At 37.8% G+C, this 19,393-nt stretch overlaps 1 protein-coding gene across 7 annotated transcripts in view; it reads left to right on the top strand.

Moving 5' to 3' along the window:
- Positions 1 to 19,393, top strand: part of LOC136857197 (TGF-beta-activated kinase 1 and MAP3K7-binding protein 2) — a 517,262-nt gene that overhangs the window by 420,352 nt on the left and 77,517 nt on the right. The window contains exons 9-10 of one of the 7 annotated variants that reach the window (XR_010858512.2): positions 4,977 to 5,156; positions 14,404 to 15,003. The exons of 4 other annotated variants lie outside the window; for them this stretch is intronic. Coding sequence is in view for 1 of the 3 variants with exons in the window: in XM_067135658.2 (XP_066991759.2) it covers positions 14,404 to 14,411 (8 nt within the window). In the remaining 2 variants the exon portion in view is untranslated. Of the gene's footprint in view, positions 1 to 4,976; positions 5,157 to 14,403; positions 15,004 to 19,393 lie in introns of those variants that run through there. 2 more of the 7 variants (XR_010858511.2, XM_067135658.2) reach the window with 2 other exon arrangements.

Here is a 19,393-nt window from a genome sequence, read left to right as displayed (position 1 = left end):
ATAGTACATGCTGAAGATATATTAAGTACAGAACAAGAATGGCCAACTAGTTTAGTGGGACCCAGTGGAAGTCTATTTTAAATACAATGCAATTGTGAATAAATATTTATGTTTGCTTATTTTCTAGTATAAAGTATGTCTTATCAGGTCATTCACTATGTAATTGGGGTAATTATCTTGTACTTCCCTTTAAAACAATAACCATTGCTAACGCCATCATACACTTCACCTTTATAAAAACTTTCTCCATCCCTCCTTCCCTTCTGCTCTCTGAGCAATCACAAGCTAGAGTGAATAGACAGTGACACCCTATGCTGCCATTACAGTGAAAGTATGGGGATGGATCTCTTAGTTGGTAGTTGTTTGTATGGTACACGAAGCATTATGATGATGCTTGTTGTTTAAAGGTGCCCAACATCTAAGGTTATCGGCCCCTAAATGAAGCATTAATTAATCCAATCATTCAATTCATAATTGATATTTGACACCAGGGCTAGCATCTGTATAAGGGCCATTGAGGCCTAGCACCACCTCTTTATCTCAACATGTTGTAATTGTATGTTGAGTTAATACAGTAAAAACCTGGTAACATGCTCTTCAAGGGGTCGCATGTTAACTGTGTGTTAACCGGTAGAAGACAACCAAAAATGTTCTGTATAATACGTACAAAAAGGTTCAATTTTTTAGCATTTGTACTGAAATATTGGATACACAGTATTGTAAACACTACATATACTGTATGCCAAGACATCATGCAGTATTTATGTTTTACAACACTAGACTTCTTAATGACATAGCCCTACTATGCTTATGAAAAAGTAATTAATTGTAGTCTGTCTGAATCACAAATTCAAACAATTAATAACATTTTCTATACTATTTAACCATGGATTAGCACTCATTGTTCTTAATGTTGCCCGGTCCAGAAAGCCAAGAATAACGGCCGAGAGGAATCGTCGTGCTGACCACACGACACTTCGTAATCTGCAGGCCTTCGGGCTGAGCAGCGGTCGCTTGGTAGGCCAAGGCCCTTCAAGGGCTGTAGTGCCATGGGGTTTGGTTTGGTTTGGTTTGGTTCTTAATGTTGACTATGAGATACCTAATGAATCAGTGAGGCATGTCTGATTAAGAATGATCTTATTGTCATGGTTCCTTAATATTTCTAATTTATCTACATCAAGGACAATATGCAACTGACAAGCAAACTGAGGAATATAAGTGTGAGGGAGAAGGAGTAACAAACCTGCCGTACAAGAGTACAGGCATAGGTAACAGGACCAATCCCCTCGTTCACAAAAACAACTAGTAAAAAGTGGAGTACCGGTACTTTACTGATCAATAATCCTAGCAAAAACAAGTAGTGAGAACTTTATTTTTCTCCCAAGGATTGCTGAAAATTAATTGCAAATTTTCCACAAATGAAGCATAATGGGCAGGATTTGAACGTAATATATGGAGTAATTTTTAAAGGCCTTATGTATATGAGATGTACAGAGACCTGAGAGAAAAATGTTAAGCAGGCATGTATTGTTACGGGTTTCACTGTATTCTGTAGGAGCACTTACCATAATAGATCTGCATTATTTTGTGGTCTTCTTCTCCTCCTCCTCCTCTTCCTCTTCCTCTTCCTCCTCTTCCTCGTCCTGTTAGCACAATGTTGTCCCCAGAGCAGTTTACTCCACAATAGAGCTGTTAGCACAATGTTGTCCCCAGAGTAGTTTACTCCACAATAGAGCTAAGCCCAAGAACTCAACTCACGTGCCATGCTGAATTTAGTGTAGCTAAGACTGTCTGATTGCCTCGCTCATTGCTGATGCACTTCTGAATAACTAGCTCCTGATTCACCAACCATTTCGTAACTGACTTGCAACTGTCTCATATGCTCTCGCACTCCATCTTTGCTCTTTTATAGGCCCGTAGAAGATTCTTGACATAGTATCTTCTCTGGGCTCCTTTCCGTTATTAGCCTGCTTCCAGCATCTTCTCAGGACCTCGGTCACCTTCCTTATGCCTTTCTACAACAATTTTCTGGAGCTATTGTCTTGCTCTACACTGGCCTTGCCTATATTGTTGCCTGTCTGCTGGCATTGTCACCTCATGTTAAATCCCACATCCTTGGTCCTCATTGTCATAGTAAAAAGAAATGATCACATTTTTGGATGTGTTCTCTATTGAAATAATTGTATGTTAATGGGTAAAAGAGGAATTTGTTTACCACAAAACCTGGAATGAAGTTAATATTCATTCTTACTCTCACAACATAATGGATGTCAGAATTGAAAAATTAAATGTATGGTCATAAGCTGTGTTGTCATAACTAGTACACATCAAATACACCCCTGAAAATCACTGATAAAGATCTATGTCCACCTTGTCAATATTATAAAAATTTAATCTATATTAATAAAATGCCATACGTGTAATGTAATTTTAAATGTTTCATGTAGATTACATTTCTTGTATTTTAATTACAATTTGTTTAGAGTGAATTTTGAGGAGATTAGGTATCAAGTCCGCAAATTGTTTGGTCACTAATGACGAGAACAAATGAGGTTCTCGAAACCTGTACAGCATTTTATTATTAGGCATATAGCTTAAATAACTTTTTATAGTATTGACAAGGTTACATAGATCTTTACCAGTGATTTTCAGTGGTATATTGGATCTAAGTCAATGCGGACCAAAATCAAACCATAATGGTTAAAAGAATATATTAGTACACATCACTCGGTAGCAGTACCGTTGCACAGTACAGTATGCAACAAAACAAGTAACACTACAATTATTATTGCTCATATGCTGTCCACATTTCCATATTTATTGTATATAATAGTTTGTCATACTTTGAATCCAGTGTTGTGTCAATTTCTGCAATTATGATTCTTACATCAGAAGAAATGGTGTTTATCATGTAACATTATTTCCAGTCATATGGAGTGAGGCATCAGAATGGGCCAGGTTTGCTTCATTGTTAAAGAACAGTACATAAGGTGGCACCAAATAATATAACACTGTTAGCTATTGTTGACAAATTCTGTCATATGGGATCGGTCTTGTGTCAGTGAAAGAACACCCAAGAACCGTCACCACAAACAAGAAGTCTATGATGAACATCACTGAAACTCTGTTTCAGCAATAGGTTTGTTCAGTGGATTTTTAAAGATCTGGGTGGATTTGCATACTGCAATTAGACTGCTTTGAATCTAATAGAAAGGGATCAGCGAGCCCAATTACAGTATTACAGCCAAGTGTTGTCCATGATATATGAGGATTCAGATTTCTTCTGCAATATTAGCTTTTCAGATGAAAGCCATATTCATCTTGATGGCCACATCAACACCTTGGTTTTTTGGGTTTGAACAGCCTAATGTCGTCATACAGAAACCACTACACAGTACGCAGGTAACAATTTGATGTGCTTTGTCTGGTCGTGAAATATTGGGACGTTATTTTGTTAAGAGTGCACAGAGAATCCAAAAGCATTAGACTAGGTAGTATAAAGAGATCTCATTATTAACCCCATTCTTGTGGGTTATGTCCCATTTTTGACATACCAGAAATTTACCCCTCCAGCAACAATGGATGTAGCAAGTGAAGTTACTACCTACACCATGAGGAAGTCGCTTACCGTAGTATTACAACACTTTGGAGACTGCCTAATTTCTCATAGAACTCCATTCCCATACCCTTCCACTCTCGGATCTCACACCCCCAAATACATGCATGGGGCATATTGAAAGAATCATTCTTCAAGACAGATGACCCACCAAAAAATATTCCTGAATTATGCAAGAAGATATATTTTTTTTTTTTTTTGTGTGTCCTTACAGCAATCTTTGTTTATCAATAGGGAAGGAATTTTAAGGAGGAAAGTATTGTCAGAAAAGGGGGAAAAAGGGTTCTTAAAATACATACAACAAGGTGCAAAAAGTAGGTGTTGATAAAATCCCATTATTAAGGTTTAAACCAGTTACATGAACATTCCTTGTCCCATTTACTGGATTTGAATAATTAATAAACTTGTTGTATTGGATTGCACACAACATTTCAATGTTTTTGACAGTATGTTGCTGGCGCTTTGAGCTCTGTAGATTCTTATATATAGAGAGAGGGAAACTCCGCTCAGCATCTAGAGAAAGCAATGGAGCATAATATCTTGTCAGCACTCGTAAAGGGAATTTCTTCAAATTTAATTCTCCCAAATACTCATCAACTTCTTCCAAACTCTGAATCACATCAGGCAAATACTTGTAGCCATGCACTGCAAAAAGTTCCAACTCTAGGTCTTTGTTGAGTAACTGTTAGGCCTGCCTGATGTCTACTGCATCCGTTGAGTCTGGGGCACAAATGAAGCATTTAATTTTATCAAAGTTTTCACCCAAGAAAATGTATTGAAGAAGAGAAAACAGATTCTGTCCAATCTTTTAAAAATGCAGATAAAAGTGGGGGGGTAAAAGGTGTTGAAACAAGAAATAGAGGGGAAAAGGTGGCAACATGTAGTAATCTCACAAAAAAGGGTGCAACAAATTGTGTTTATTTCACTTCATTTCATGTCCCCAAATAAATATATTGACTATCGGCATGAAAATAGCTATATTTTTGGAAAGGCGCTACACCTTCAAATCCTATCACTATTCATCAGTATGTTCAATAACCACCAGAAATATTTATGAACAATATGTTACATGGTTTACATTTTGAACACATACTGTACCAGCACAATTAAATAACATTTCAGTGTCATTTGTTTTGCTCCATACTGTATATTAAAGATAATTCCCATAACTACAACCTACGTACTGGGTTCTGGCAGCAAACTATTGCCCTGTTGTGCATTGTTGCGATTGATACAGACTAGCTCTTTTGATTCACTTTAGCCTTCTTCATATGCATTTTATGATATTTGAGAGATTTCACATTATACTCAGTATGATCATTTAAAATTACTTAAATTGTGTTCCTGTTCTTCAACAAAGGCTACTACCAAGCGAGCGGCTGGACATAATTAACATGTGGCTGGTTATCATGGTGCTTGTCAGCTGCATGACCAAGGTTTCCGTGGCAACAGATCTTCCATGCCAGCGATTAGTCAACTGTTTTACCAATCACAGCACTTCTGTTAGAACCCAACCTAAAATTATGGGTTCTCTATCAGCGTACGTGACTATTGTTGTATTTGCATGGTTTGATCTTATATTCCATTTGATGACCTAAATTAAAACGCAAGTCTCCTGCAAGTAATTTCCCATGTACATTTTCATGAACCTTAGACTTTCAAAAGTAATTGTTAGAGTATTTGCGATGTTTAAATTCTTTTGTTTAAATTTCACATTATGTAGTAGGTTATCTCACCCAGTGTACCAATCAAGTCACCTACTTTCATCCCTTTATTTTTTAGGAGGTCCTTAGTAGCTTAATGCGTATGATGAGTTTTTGATAGCTTTAATTGTCTCCATTCTTTGTCATATCCATATCTTTTCCTGTCTGAGACTATTGAATGAACTTTAAGAAATTGCATCCTTTTATCTGTCCAACATTTTTAGAACAGTTTTTGGTTAATACTGCACATTTGATATCTAATATTTCCGAAAGTGCATTGGTATTTCGGTTTAGTATTAGGTGGGGAAATAATGTTATTCTGTGCAACCACAAATATTCACCTAATGAAGCTGCACACTCTCTATACAGCTGAGGCAGAGAAGAAGCTGTGATTATCACAATCAAGGGTACAATAACATAATCAGCTATTCATTTGATTTATAACTGTGATAAAGTAAGTATCTATTACACTCTGGCTAGTTTAAAGTTTGTGAACGTGAAATGTTTAAAGGAGCCTTTTAGGCACCTTATACTCTTTTGCTATCATAAGGGCAAAACCCTTATATAAATCTAGAGGAAGATTTGAGCTTTTTATGGTAAAGTAAACTCATATCCTTGTTTCAAGGAGGTGCAGCTCTTTCCAGCATACCAGCCCTCCTGTCATTCTTATATCTCTAGTAGTTTTAGGAATCAAACCTGAGCCTCTGAGGATGGCTTCTAATAGCGCTGGTATGCAGTGGAGGTGAACAAATTTGTTCCCTCGCCCTGATGTAATACAGATCGTTTCAGGCACACCCCAAATGGAGAAGAGCTGCATGTACCCATTTAACCACATACCAGACCTCCAGCTTATCTTAAATTTCTGGCAATACCGGGAATCAAGCGTGGATCCCCGAGTACAGCAGCTAATTGAATTAACTGTTACACTACAGATGTGTATGCTGTTTATGGTGAATTACTGTATCTGACAGGATATGCCAAAAGTGGGTTTCAAGATTGCCGTTTGAAAAAAGTAAAAAAGTACGGTACTGATGTAGAAAGTCTGAAGGAGTAACTTCAAAAACAAATCAAAGATAACAATGAAGGAATTAGTGCAATGTGAGGAACTATCTGAGGCAGCTTGGTTATGTCATTTGCTGTGATGTTTGGGTACCATATGAACTGAGTGAGCACAATTTGGTTCAGTGCATATTTGCTATTCTTTGGTGAGATGCAATCAACATGATCTTTAACTGAAATTAGTAGTGACTGGTGAGGAGAAGTGAATTACATACAACAATATTGTGAAGAAAAAATAATCATGACACAAATAAATGCTTGCAATATCACTGTTATAAACTGAATGAACAGCTGACTATGTTGTTGTACCCTTGGTTGCAGTGATCTTGGCAGCTACTCTGTTTCAGCAGTACAGCGGTTATGGAGTTTCATCAGGCAAATATTCATTGATGAGTGGAGTGAACGTATTTCCTCACTCAATATAAGCATGTTTTTTGTCTTCTGAAGTTAAATTCATGTTTCACTCCCTTTCAGAGATTTATGATGTCTTGAATTCTCTATGCAGTTGAAAAATAATCATTATTGTATGAACTGTATGTAAAGTTCCTTTCGATTTACACTATACATTGGCATTACTTGACTATAATTGCAATAATTTCTGGCCTTCAATAAACTGAAATTAAATTTGTGTAGAAAATGATTTCTGTATTACTTCTTTTGGTGTTTGTTATATAAGGTGTAATGAAATCCCTGGACAAAACTTGAGGAATGAATTTTTCATATGAGCTTTGGAACATAAGTCATGGCAACTATTTCTTTCCTCACATTTGCACAGTGCTACCATACAATGGTCGTATGTTCTGGAAAGTATGACACTCATAGTACAAGGACACAACAGAAGGTGGCAGTGTGTTGGACAGGTACCACGCACAGGGTGATGGGACTGGTCAGGCTACATGCAGAATGGATGTGGCAAGACAATAACAGCATTTGTACACCAAACTGGCCATTTGCTGGGGTTGCAAAGCCAAAGAATCCAATTGTGGACAAATGCCCCGATCTTCTAAAGATTGTCATCTTTCTCCATGACAACACCAGACCACTTGCAGCAGAAGCTTTACGGAGGCAACTTCAGCGCTGGAGGGTGGGAAGTACTGGAATACCTGCCATACTCGTTGGACCTGTCTCCATGTGATTTTGACCTCATCCCCAAAGTGAAAGAACCAGTGTGTGGGATGGTTTGGGACATGAGAGGACATTGCCACTGCTGTGAAACATGGGACTGCAAAATTCACACATGGTGAAGCAACTGGCATCCAACATCTCCAATGCTGTAGCACAAGGGTTTCCTAGCTGACAGTTTCCTTGCTTTATTTCCTACACGTGGTAAACCTACTCGGCATTATTCATACATTCCACAGAACCTTGAACTGCTCATTCCCATCTGTGTACTGTATTTCCATTTGTCTGGTAGATCCTGCATTCATGCAAAAAAGAAAAAAATATTGCCATGACTTATGTCAACCCTCGTATCTAGGAAAGAAAAAATAGTCTATAGGTCTGGAAAGGCGTTATTGCTGAGTTATCCATTTCACTTTCATGTGGTCTTAAGCACTTAATGTCTTTGGTGTATATGACATCTGTGGATGATGCAGCAACTCCCTGTCTGTGAAATTTGGCTGCCTGTCAGACAGTATGCATTACACCAGGTATTTTTGGGTATGTTCAGGACTCAGTGTGAAGATGAGCAGAGACCTGTCTGGCAGGAGGTGAAGATTTTGAAAAATTTCATATGACATATTGTCAACAGAATGTTCCAGCAGAAGGCATTGGCAACATGCTGTGGACAGTCTAGGGGACTACCATAAAGGTTACTGTACTCTCTGAGAATAAACATGTAGCACAAGGGTTTCATAGCTGACAGATTCCTTTCTTTATTTCCTACACCTGGTTAACCTACTCTGCATTATTTGAACATTCCACAGAATATCATTCATAACTCATGGTTTTTTTTTTCTATTTGCTTTACATCGCACCGACACAGATAGGTCTTATGCCAACGACGGGACAGGAAAGGCCTAGGAATGGGAAGGAAATGGCCGCGGCCTTAATTAAGGTACAGCCCCAGCATTTTCCTGGTGTGAAAATGGGAAACCATGGAAAACCATTTTCAGGGCTGCCAACAGTGGGATTCAAACCCACTATCTCCCGGATGCGTGCTCACAGCTGCGCGCCACTACATAACACATGTTAACAGATGTAATAAGATAATAAGATATGCTGGAATGCTAAGAAGTTTGGTAAGTCAATAATTATGCATTTCTAGGGCCACATTGTTATACATTTTTTCTCTCTCTATATGAAGTATCCATTCCTGAAATTTTTCCCGTGGATATTTTACACTCTGTATACATGATTTAAGAACATGATTTTTAATCCTAAAACTACTAAGAATATTTCATGGCATAATTTTCAAATTCAGTAATTCTATAATTGAAAGAGTTCAAATACTTTTAAGTTCAGCACAGGTATCCCAGCATCATCATTTCCTTCTATCAAGTATTTCATTATTGGTTTTTAAGTGAGAACACAGGGTATTAGATAACAGATCAAGTGTTTGACTTAAAATATAATGTGTTTATTCACATATGATACCTGTTTTGAAACTTTGAGACTGAGTAGATAACATTCCATGCTACAGGTACAATAATTTCAAATTAAGTGTTTTAATTTCTCACTTCTACAGGTTAAAGGGAGCAGTATTAATATAATTACCATAGTTGTGACTCAGTTAATTTCATTTCTAACAATCTTAACATTCACTAATTTGCTAATCGTGCCAATGCTGAAGGAAAAAACAAAGAAACCTTTTCATTTTATCATTAAGCTCTCTCTGTGGATCAGTAGTTGAGCGTCAACTGCTGGATTCCAAGATCAATGGTTCAAATCTGGTAGAGGTAGTCAGATTTCTGAAGGGCAGAAAAAAGTACATTCAATACTCCATGTCATATGTTGTTGGCATGAAACAGATCTCTGATGATGCATTTGGTGTTCACCCTGCAAAATTAATTAAAACTCAGTCATAGATGCCCAAAAGAGATTCGGTTTGCTCTGCCTGGATCTGATAGGGAGACCAGAGGATGTGGGCGCCGCGATCAAGAAGAGTTTGAGCATAGAGGCGACCGGTGAAGTTGCGGCACGACCAACAAGCGGACACCTCGGGAAATCATGAGGACGACCCAGGATGGCTATATAATCCCGTAAGGAAGAAATGCTTGTCTTTCAAGCTCCAGAGGATGTAGAAAAGCCCTTACCACATTCTGAGAGGAATAAATTACGCCAGCTACCGAGTACAACGAGGCCAAGGTGCAAGATGAAGGTGGTACTTCTAGACTGGCGGGTGCTATACCGAAGTACAGCTGAGAAGGTAACTGATCAGGATGATGAGCTCTCAAAGAGGGGCAGCATTACGGGTCAAATTCAGAGCTTCAGAGCTAGGTAGCTGAGGCCAAACAATTATTATTATCATTATTGTGCTTTTATGCCTCTAAGGAGCATGCAGAACCAATAGTTAGCATTGGTCTTCTTGTTATTCTTATGTTACCAAAACTTCCTCATCTTCTCACTAGGAGTCTACTATCTTTCTCATGTCTATGTGTTTTTGAGTTTCAAATTTCTTGCTGTTGGTTCCTTGGGTGTGAACTTGTGCAAGTTGGTTTTCAGTCTATATGTAGTTGGCAGTGGGTCAATATTGACTTCTGTAAGATTCTTTTGGGTGTCTACTAGCCAGCATACTTTGGTTTGTTGGGTTCCATTGATAATGAGGAAGATTTTCTTGGTCAGCCATGAATCATCCATTTATGCTATATGTCCATATATTTCATACAAATTTTTCATGTGACTGAAGTGAATTTTTCATTCAGTGAATAAAGTTCTTCAGAGCTTTTGCACAGCTAGATGCTGTCTTGGATCTTTTCCTCAGTATCTGACATTCCATTTTCTTGATGTCTTTGATGTAGGTGTTAATGATATGTCTCAGTTGCACAGAGAGCTTCTGGAAGAATGACTGTGTGGTAGTGATGGAGTTTGGTTTTGGTAGAAAGTGATTTCTTGTTGTAGATATTCCACGTTATGTGTACGCTTTGCGTAATCTTTCTGCTTGGGCATTCATTATTAATACTTTGTAATTACTCAAATCAGTATCGTGAGAGACAAGGTAGACAACACATGACATCAGGTCAGCAATGGGAAAAGTACAAAATAAAAGTAAATAGGCTCAATTACAGTTACTCAATTACAAATAATTACTTCACAGAATGTGAGTTTTTAAGGAATCACTGATAATTTTTTCACATGCAGATGGAATGATGCCAAAGTCACAGGTTTATTCCGGCTCCATTCTCGACCATGTTACCCCTGTGGGTGAGCGCGGTAGAATAACATCCACTCTATCCCGTGCCTCTCCTCGAGAAATCATGAGGACGACCCAGGATGGCTATATAATCCCGTAAGGAAGAAATGCTTGTCTTTCAAGCTCCAGAGGATGTAGAAAAGCCCTTACCACATTCTGAGAGGAATAAATTACGCCAGCAAGACCAAAGACTCTCACCTTACAAGCATGGGTTGGTGACCACAGTTCTGCTAGGTGAGTCTGGCATTGCTTCCACTTACTTGTGTCAGTATCTGACATTCCATTTTCTTGATGTCTTTGATGTAGGTGTTAATGATATGTCTCAGTTGCACAGAGAGCTTCTGGAAGAATGACTGTGTGGTAGTGATGGAGTTTGGTTTAATCAGTTTAATCTTTATTATCTGACCTCCATTGTTCAACTATTGTTCTTTCCTGACCTCCCAGCTGAAGTCAACATAGGTCATTACAATGACATCAGTATGAATGTAGCAATCAAAAGCGATGTTATCATATAAAATACTCAATCAAATGAAAAACCGCACATTTTCTCACTTTTAACGAACAGAACTATGGTGCTGATCTAACAGTCCAATGTTCCAGTGCTGGAATGAACAGGCCGCAGATGCCGCGAACTCTCCTCTGCCATTATTCCGTTAAATGTGCACACTGCTCATTCCAATCAGTGCTTCAGAGTAGGGATTGAATAGCTGGAATGCTATGCTGAACTAGCGTGTTATGTACAAGTAGTATCAGAAAATTCATGAACCAGAGGAATGGCATGCTAAAGAAGAGAGTGATCTAACTCCCCAGCTACTTCCAGCCAATATTTATGCAGGCTGTTATACTCGGTACGCAGCAGTAATCCCATCTATCGGTGATGAGTGGCAGCAGAAGACACAAAGCACATCACAACAAATAATGGTCAATGTAATGTTACTGTTGATTAATTTTATGAACTTTCTATATTGTAGGCATTCATATTTAGTTTTCTTCCAACTCTGTGATATTAGGGCATCTTATAAAATTATTTATAGCATAGACTGTAGTTCCTTATTCCTCGACTTTACATACCAATTTTCATTAAATTCTGTTTACCCATTTTCTCATGACTCTGCGCTGATATGGACTTAGCAACAAAAATCCAAATTCATAAATATCTCTGTTATCATAGCTGGTATGGAAAAATGTATAGGAAATAAATGATCAGAAATTTAATAATGTATAACTTTAGTTATGTAGTATTTATGGATAGGAAAACTAATAACATAAATATTTGAGAATTAAATTTTAGGCCTTCCCCTAAACTACCAATTCAATCAGCGATAATAAAATTATTTATGGCCTAGATTGTAGCGACTCATTCCCTGACTTTACATACTGATTTTCATTAAATTCTCTTCAGCCCTTTTCTCGTGATGTGCGTACAGACAGACAGACAGGTAGACAGACAGACAGACAGACAAGACATGATACAAAATTAAAAAGTGCATTTCCTTGTTACTGTGGACATGACCGATACAGAAATACCATTCTTTTTAAATTCTGAGCAGTTTACAGACAGAACTCTTATTTTATATATTGTACCAGGAATGCACGGTACATGCCGTATTTATTAAGAGCAATGTCGTATGATTATCACACGCACCAAGAACTTCAAGCTCGCTGTGTTTACATCCGCCAGGACGAGGCAGCGAGTGAGCGAACAGTTGTGCGTGACATAGGTGCAGGAGCAAGGCAGTCTAGCCCGCCCAACTCGCCAGCCTACCTCGTGGCGAGAACTGGATGCATCTGGAATCCATAAGTCATGCAATTGAGAACTTTTGATTCAGAAATTTACAAAACATTTTTAATAATGGTTGTACCATCTTCGGAGATATGCCATTCTGTAGCCAATCACAAGAACGTCTCTGTTGTCAAATCTCAAGAAAATCCATCAAGGGATTTTCGAGTAAATCCACTTTGAAATAATCACATTATCATATGACGTTTAGGCCTTGACAGTATAAAAGATGGGGCTACTCAGCAAACCCTGTGTTATTCTGTTCATCGGAAAGTAAAGTTGTGATGACGTGGTGATTGTAAAATGCAACTTGTAAATTCTCATGCCGAGAATTGAACTTAGTGTAATTCTCAAACTGTGGAACTTCATATTTCTTCAATCAAAAACTAAGTGAAGTGTTTAACTTATTTCATTGCTGTGCAAGTGTTACAATGTTATTTAATATTTTAGTAACTGTGATATTTGAAAGTGTTTGAGATATCTCATCATTATAACACAAGTGTTTGCATATTTCTTGCCATTCAACACTTAAGTGCTCCTTAACTAGTGATAAACTTTGAGTACGATAGACTGTGCCAACCGTACTATTAAATGCGAGTGACTAATCCATTACAGTGTTGATCTTAACTGGATTTGAACTGATTTCTGCACATAATTGTATATAATTGCTTCTAAATATTCTTCAGTGACTTTTATGCATACACCTGGTACTACAGTAAATGCTGTTATTTTATGAGACTCGCTGTGCTAAGAGTGACTGACTAGTTATTATTTATTTCATCGCTATTAGCAGTGTTGTACAGATAAACTCTTTAATAGCTCCTTTTTGTGTGTCAAGTGCGACAGTATTATTTTTACATTGTGGCAAGTAACCACAGATAGTATATAGCAAGTGAACTGTGTTTAGTTTCATTGTTTTTCAGTGGTAAATAACCATAAACTGTGTTCCATCATTATTTCATTTTTTTGGTAACATTTTTGTTTGTTAAATCAATGCTATCCACATTTTCAACTTTAACATTTTGAAGTGACATTCATTAATTTCTATCTACAAGTGTCAAGTGAAGTTTATTGGCACATTCCAAACAACGTGTTGTCTGCGTATATAAATTAAAGGCAGTACTTTGCAAATTTTGGTGACAAGTGATTGCGAACGTGTCAGGGGACTGTACGACTGTGGACACTCATATAAAGGTAAACCACGAGTGATTACCCCGCATCAAGATCGCCATAGACCTTAGAGAAATTTAAGACCTTCAAGTATGAGGTATGGGTTTGATTCCATGGGGACGAGTGGACTTGGGAGCATGAGTCCAATTCCATGGTGACGAGCGGATCCTGGAGTACAAGTACAACCCCATTGTTGACTCTGTAGTACGAGTTGCATGGAGAACGATTCTGGAAGACAATTTGGAAGATGGCAGTTCACTGTACCTAGTTGATATGAATTTCAAACTTGCCAAAATTTTGAATAAACCAAGAGTTCAAAGTACATCTTCACTTATCGTAGATAGAACCCATCCTCCTGTACCACACCATAGCTATTTTTGCCTAGGAAGTGCCTTGAGAACTTTAATTCATGCTCTTTTCAAATAACAAGTTAGTAGGACTATCTTTTACTGGTACAACATACACCGGTAGATGTAACAAGGAAACTATATGTTTCCGAACATAGGTTCCGATTCAAAACTTTATTTACCCAGTCCCCTATACAAGCCCTAGCAGTTTGTAATTGGAGTTTCTGAAAACCCTGTACATGTTCCTCAAGTGCAGAAATACAACTGAAAATGAATTTTATTTTTCACTTTTAGGAAATTGAGCCAGTCACTGAATGTAATTTCACTTTACACTTCAATATGAATAACCATACTTGTTTTTTAATTTCTCTTCACAGTCACATAGTATGATCTGCTGATATCAACTGCCAGATGACCTTCACTTACTGTGGAAGTTGCCTTCAATTGTGAAATGCTTTAGCCTACTCTTAAAATACTATTCCTTTCGAGGTTACAATATATTGTGTCAGTAATTTCCTAAAAATTATTGTTGTTGTTTTGTTACATTCTTAGACTCAGTATTTGCTAGCAAACAGCACAAACTAAATTTATGTACAGTGTTTATTGTATATTAATGAGAAATGTTATCAGCATATTATCATGCATAGCATTAAATAACATGATACTGACAATGTTATCAGTGTATTTTGGCTTGTGTTCTCACTTACGGCTCATTAACATATTTCTTTCATTTCCATTCTTTTTTATAGAAATTGTCTTTTTTTCATAGTTCCTATTTTATGTGACATTAAAACATTCCTATTTTTATGAACCATGCACCAAAATGTGTTATTGGAAATGAAAGCTAAGTAGCCTGTTTTTTTATAATCTCAGGGTAAAATAATGAAGTGCTTAAATATAAAATAGCCATACAATTTATTTTCAGTTTAGCTACAGTACATTGTTATCAATTTTGTTAGCTAAAAAAATGGAATAAACTATTGCAGTATTTTGAATTATTTCTTTTTCTTATTAAATTCCATTCTTATTTTAGAAAACAATTTTAAATGGCTATACTTTTGTATATCTACAACATTCATTAATCTAAAATATTGGCTTGCAAATTAAGTTTGTATTGGACATGAATAGCTGCCTCAGGAGACCATAACTTATCACACATTTGAAAGGTTGGATATGGCAGCAACTAAGGGGGATATGACAACCCCCTGTGTTCACTAAAGTATGTTGAAAGCACCTGCGTGATAGACATAGAAGGTTCTCAGGAGCTTTATAGACAGTGTCATGACATTTCATCCAAGACATATTATCCCCCAACAAATTATCCCAGATTACAAAATTGTCGCACGGTTGGGGCCACGGCCACTTTCTTCCCACTCCTAGCCCTTTTCTATCACATTGTTGCCATAAGACCTATCTGAATCAATGTGATGTAAAGCAAATTGTAAAAAAAGAATTGCATGTCAGACTACAGAAATAATTGCATCACCGAATTTGACTAGCTACCAATTGTTTATTATGTGACAGAAGTGGGTATAGTTCCATTATTTTTTAAACTTGATATTGTTGCCTCAGTGTACATTAAAACACAGGACACATATTGCGTGTTCTTTCATGTGCCCCTTGTTGTTATACCTCTAGGTGAAAACTGCTTAATGCTATCTTTTACTAGTCAGAAGATAGACATAATGGAAATAGATGGAAGTGGTAGATATACATAAAAATCCATGGTTGAAGATTTAGGTAGGTAGGTATCTTCCCTGTCCTTTACTGCTCTTCTTCTTCTTCTTATTCTTGTCCGTTTCACCCTCTTTGGGGTACGATAGATCTATCAATAGTTAGTGAGTCGTGTTTTCCTGTCCTCCCAGTACTTTCTCATCCTTTCAGATTTTGCCATCCTCTCTTCTTTAGAAATTCTGTATAGTCGTTTGGGCGTCACCCTGTCCTGAATCCTCTTTATTTTATCTTTGGTTATTTTCTTCGCAGATCCATCTACAAGTATCTCTTCTGTAATTTGGAATTCTCGTAGGTCCTTCTCAGTTTCCTTAAAACAGTTCGGCTTGGTTTTCTTACTACGGAAATAGTCAAAGATTCTTTTAGTTATCCTTTTCGGGTCCATTCTTAGGATGTAGCCATAGAAGTCAATTCTCCTTTTCGTTATTGTGTCGGAAATCCTTTCTGTTTTCCTATACAGGGTTTCATTGCTGATGTGTGAAAGTTTGTTACTATGGAATTTGGGGCCTAGTATTTTTTGTAGTATTTTCCTTTCCTTTATCTCCAACTTTTTCATTGGACTATATGTAGTTATAGACAGTGTTTCTATGGCATAAAGGGCTTCAGGCTTGACTACTGTATTATAATGTCTGATCTTGGAATTCTAGGAGAGGGATTTTTTGTTACAGGTGTCTTTCGTAAGCTGGAGGGCTGTTTCTATTTTGGTTCCTTGAGATTCCATTGCTTTCTTCTCAAGACCATTCCAGATGATCCATTCACCAAGGTATTTGAAATCCGTGATGATCTCTATTTTTTGTTCCCCCACTTTCAAATATTTTGGAGGATTCTTAATGTTGGTTATTATTTTGGTCTTTCCAAAGGCGATTTTGAGGCCTATCTTCTCTGCTTGCTTCAGCAGTTCGAAGGACTGCTCCTTGGCTTCCTCCCACGTCTCAGCAGCTAGTAAGGCCATGTCGTCTGCGAAAGCTAAACATTTGATCTTGATACCCTTGTTTACTGATCCCAATCGAATTCCACCACTGGTTGTCTTATCCCATTCTCTGACTACCTTCTCCAAGGCACAATTAAACAGTATGGGGGACCGTCCATCACCCTATCGGACACCAGTTTTGATCTCAAAATGAGCCGACAATTCTCCCATGAATTTGACTTTGGAAAATGTATTAATGAGAGTTTCCCTAATGAGGTTTGTTGTTTTGTTGTCTAGACTGAATTCTTTGAGTACAGAAAGGAGACTTTCCCGGTCTAGTGAGTCATATGCCTTTTGGAAGTCAATAAAGGTGGTGATGTATGTTTCTGCCATAGATTTCTGGTATGCTATGAGATTTTTAAGGTTCAGGATTTGTTCCAGACAGGATCTCCCCTTTCTGAATCCTGCTTGATATTCTCCCAATTGATGATCTAACTGTGCTTCTGTTCTATTAAGTAAGGCCTTTGAGAAACTACATCTGTTTCAATCAATTTTTTTAAAACCTTAAATTTTCCAAAATTTGCTCTATCTTATACGTAATATCCAAAAGTGATATGCCTCTATAGTTGTTGGGGTTCATTTTATCCCTCTTCTTGTGGATTGGGTGGATAAGGGCCATCTTCCATTCTTCTGGAATTCTTTCTTTGACCCAGATTTCTTCAAAAACTTTTTGTAGGGATTCTGTTGCTTCCTTGTTGGCATTCTTCTGAAGTTCGGCTGTGATCTGGTTTTCTCCCAATGCTTTGTTGTTTTTAAGGCTCGAAATGATCTTTTCTAGTTCCTCGAAGGTTGGTGGCTGTGAGTCGGGATTGGCATTTGTTGGGGCATTAAATTTCATTTTTTCTACTGGTGTTTCACAGTTGAGGAGATTTTTAAAGTAGTCGGTTAGTATCCTGCAGTTATCAGTGTTGATATGTGCTATATTTCCATTCTTGTCCCGTAACTGTAGAGTCGGTGGCTTGTACTTCGTTGTTCTCTGTTTAAAGATTTTGTAGAAACTTCTTGTCTTGTTTTTAGTAAAGTCCTCATCTATTTGAATAAGCATCTGGTTTTTGTAAGTCTTTTTAATTGTTTTGAATTTTTTATTGACCATTTTTTTGATATTCAAGAAATTTTATCTATTATTTTCCGTTCGTTGTGACTGCCATTTGTGCCATGCTTCCTTCCTTTGTTTCAATAGATTGTCACATTCTTCCGACCACCGAGCATGTTTTTTGACTTTTGTTATAGGGGCTAATTGTTCGGCTTTTGATAATAAGTTCCGTTTTATTTGATCTCAATTTTGTTTGTGGGTTTAAGGACCTTGTCTCTCCTTCTGGGGATGATTTTCATCTTTATCTTCGACATGTAATGGTCCGAGTATAAATTAGCTCCCCTGAGGACTTTGACATTTTGTATCTCCCTACTGAACTTCCGTCTAATAGCCACATGGTCCAGTTGAAATTCACCCAAGTTGGGATTTGGTAAGATCCACATTTTTTGTTTTCTAGGAAGCTTTTTAAATGCTGTGGATTTCAGTATCATACCATGGGCTTGGCAAAACTCTATAAGTCTGACACTATTTTGATTGGTCCTATTATGCGCTGGGTATTTCCCGACCACATGTTGATACTTTCTCTCCTTCCCTACCTGGGCGTTGAAGTCTCCCATTAGTATGGTGATGTGTTTTTCAGGTACCCTTTGGATGACATCGTCCAACTGATCCCAAAAGAGTTCTACTTTCTCCTTGTTCTTTCTGTTGTCCTCATTTATGGGGGCATGGGCATTCACAATAGTGTATATTCTATTGGTAGATTTGAAAACCAAAGTTGATAGTCTTTCAGATTGGGACTCAAACTGGACTATGGAATCCAGGATGTTCTTGTTTATTATGAAGCCAGTTCCTAGGTGTGGCATGTTTTTCATCACTCTTTGACCAACTTTTCCCTTGTATATCCTGAACCCTTCAGAGTCAAAGTTGTTTCCATCTATATATCTGGTTTCCTGAAGTGCCGTTATGATAATTCGATGATTTCTTAGAGTGTCTGTAAGGTGTTTTAACATTCCAGTTTTAAGAAGAGAATTAGCATTGAAGGTGGCTATGAAATTCAGGTATTTGCATTTGATTTTGTTTGAGGTTCCAAGACGCTCCGACTCGTCTCTGTGTAATGCTGCAGACTCCCCAGAATCCGAATGTCTGCTTGTGCACAATGGTGCCCTTGAGGTAATTTGTTTCACATTACACTTTCCCATGAACGATAAACATGAGATTGGGGTAACTACTTGAGTCACCAGTTTACAACCAAGGTTGTGAGCCCTGGAGGTTTCTTCTAGCCGCTCCTAACCTGGGGTGCAGATGCTGACCTAAAGCCGCCCAATCTGGGAACAGGTGCTTGGGGAATTTTATGTTCTTCAACCAAGATTCAATTCTTGGAGGTAGCTCATCCGCCCTCTCTGCCGTTGGGAGATTCTTCTCTTCATCCGCTATTGAGACCGTTGACCAGTTTTCACCCAGTAACCCTAGGCAAGGTTTTCCCCTTCCGCCATCTCCATCATGCCGAAGGTCATCTTCTCTGCCATAGATGCCGTTGAGGACTTCACCCATATCCCAGGCTAAGTGCCCTCCATATTTATGGCCGCTGGAGAGAGGGTGTCCCAATATTTTAAAGCCCCCAGGAATTGGGCTA

Source organism: Anabrus simplex, chromosome 1 (assembly GCF_040414725.1).
Source record: "Anabrus simplex isolate iqAnaSimp1 chromosome 1, ASM4041472v1, whole genome shotgun sequence".
Lineage (NCBI taxonomy): Eukaryota > Metazoa > Arthropoda > Insecta > Orthoptera > Tettigoniidae > Anabrus > Anabrus simplex.
The sequence above is the reverse complement of the archived record's forward strand: the minus strand, read 5'-3'. Positions and strand labels throughout refer to the sequence as shown.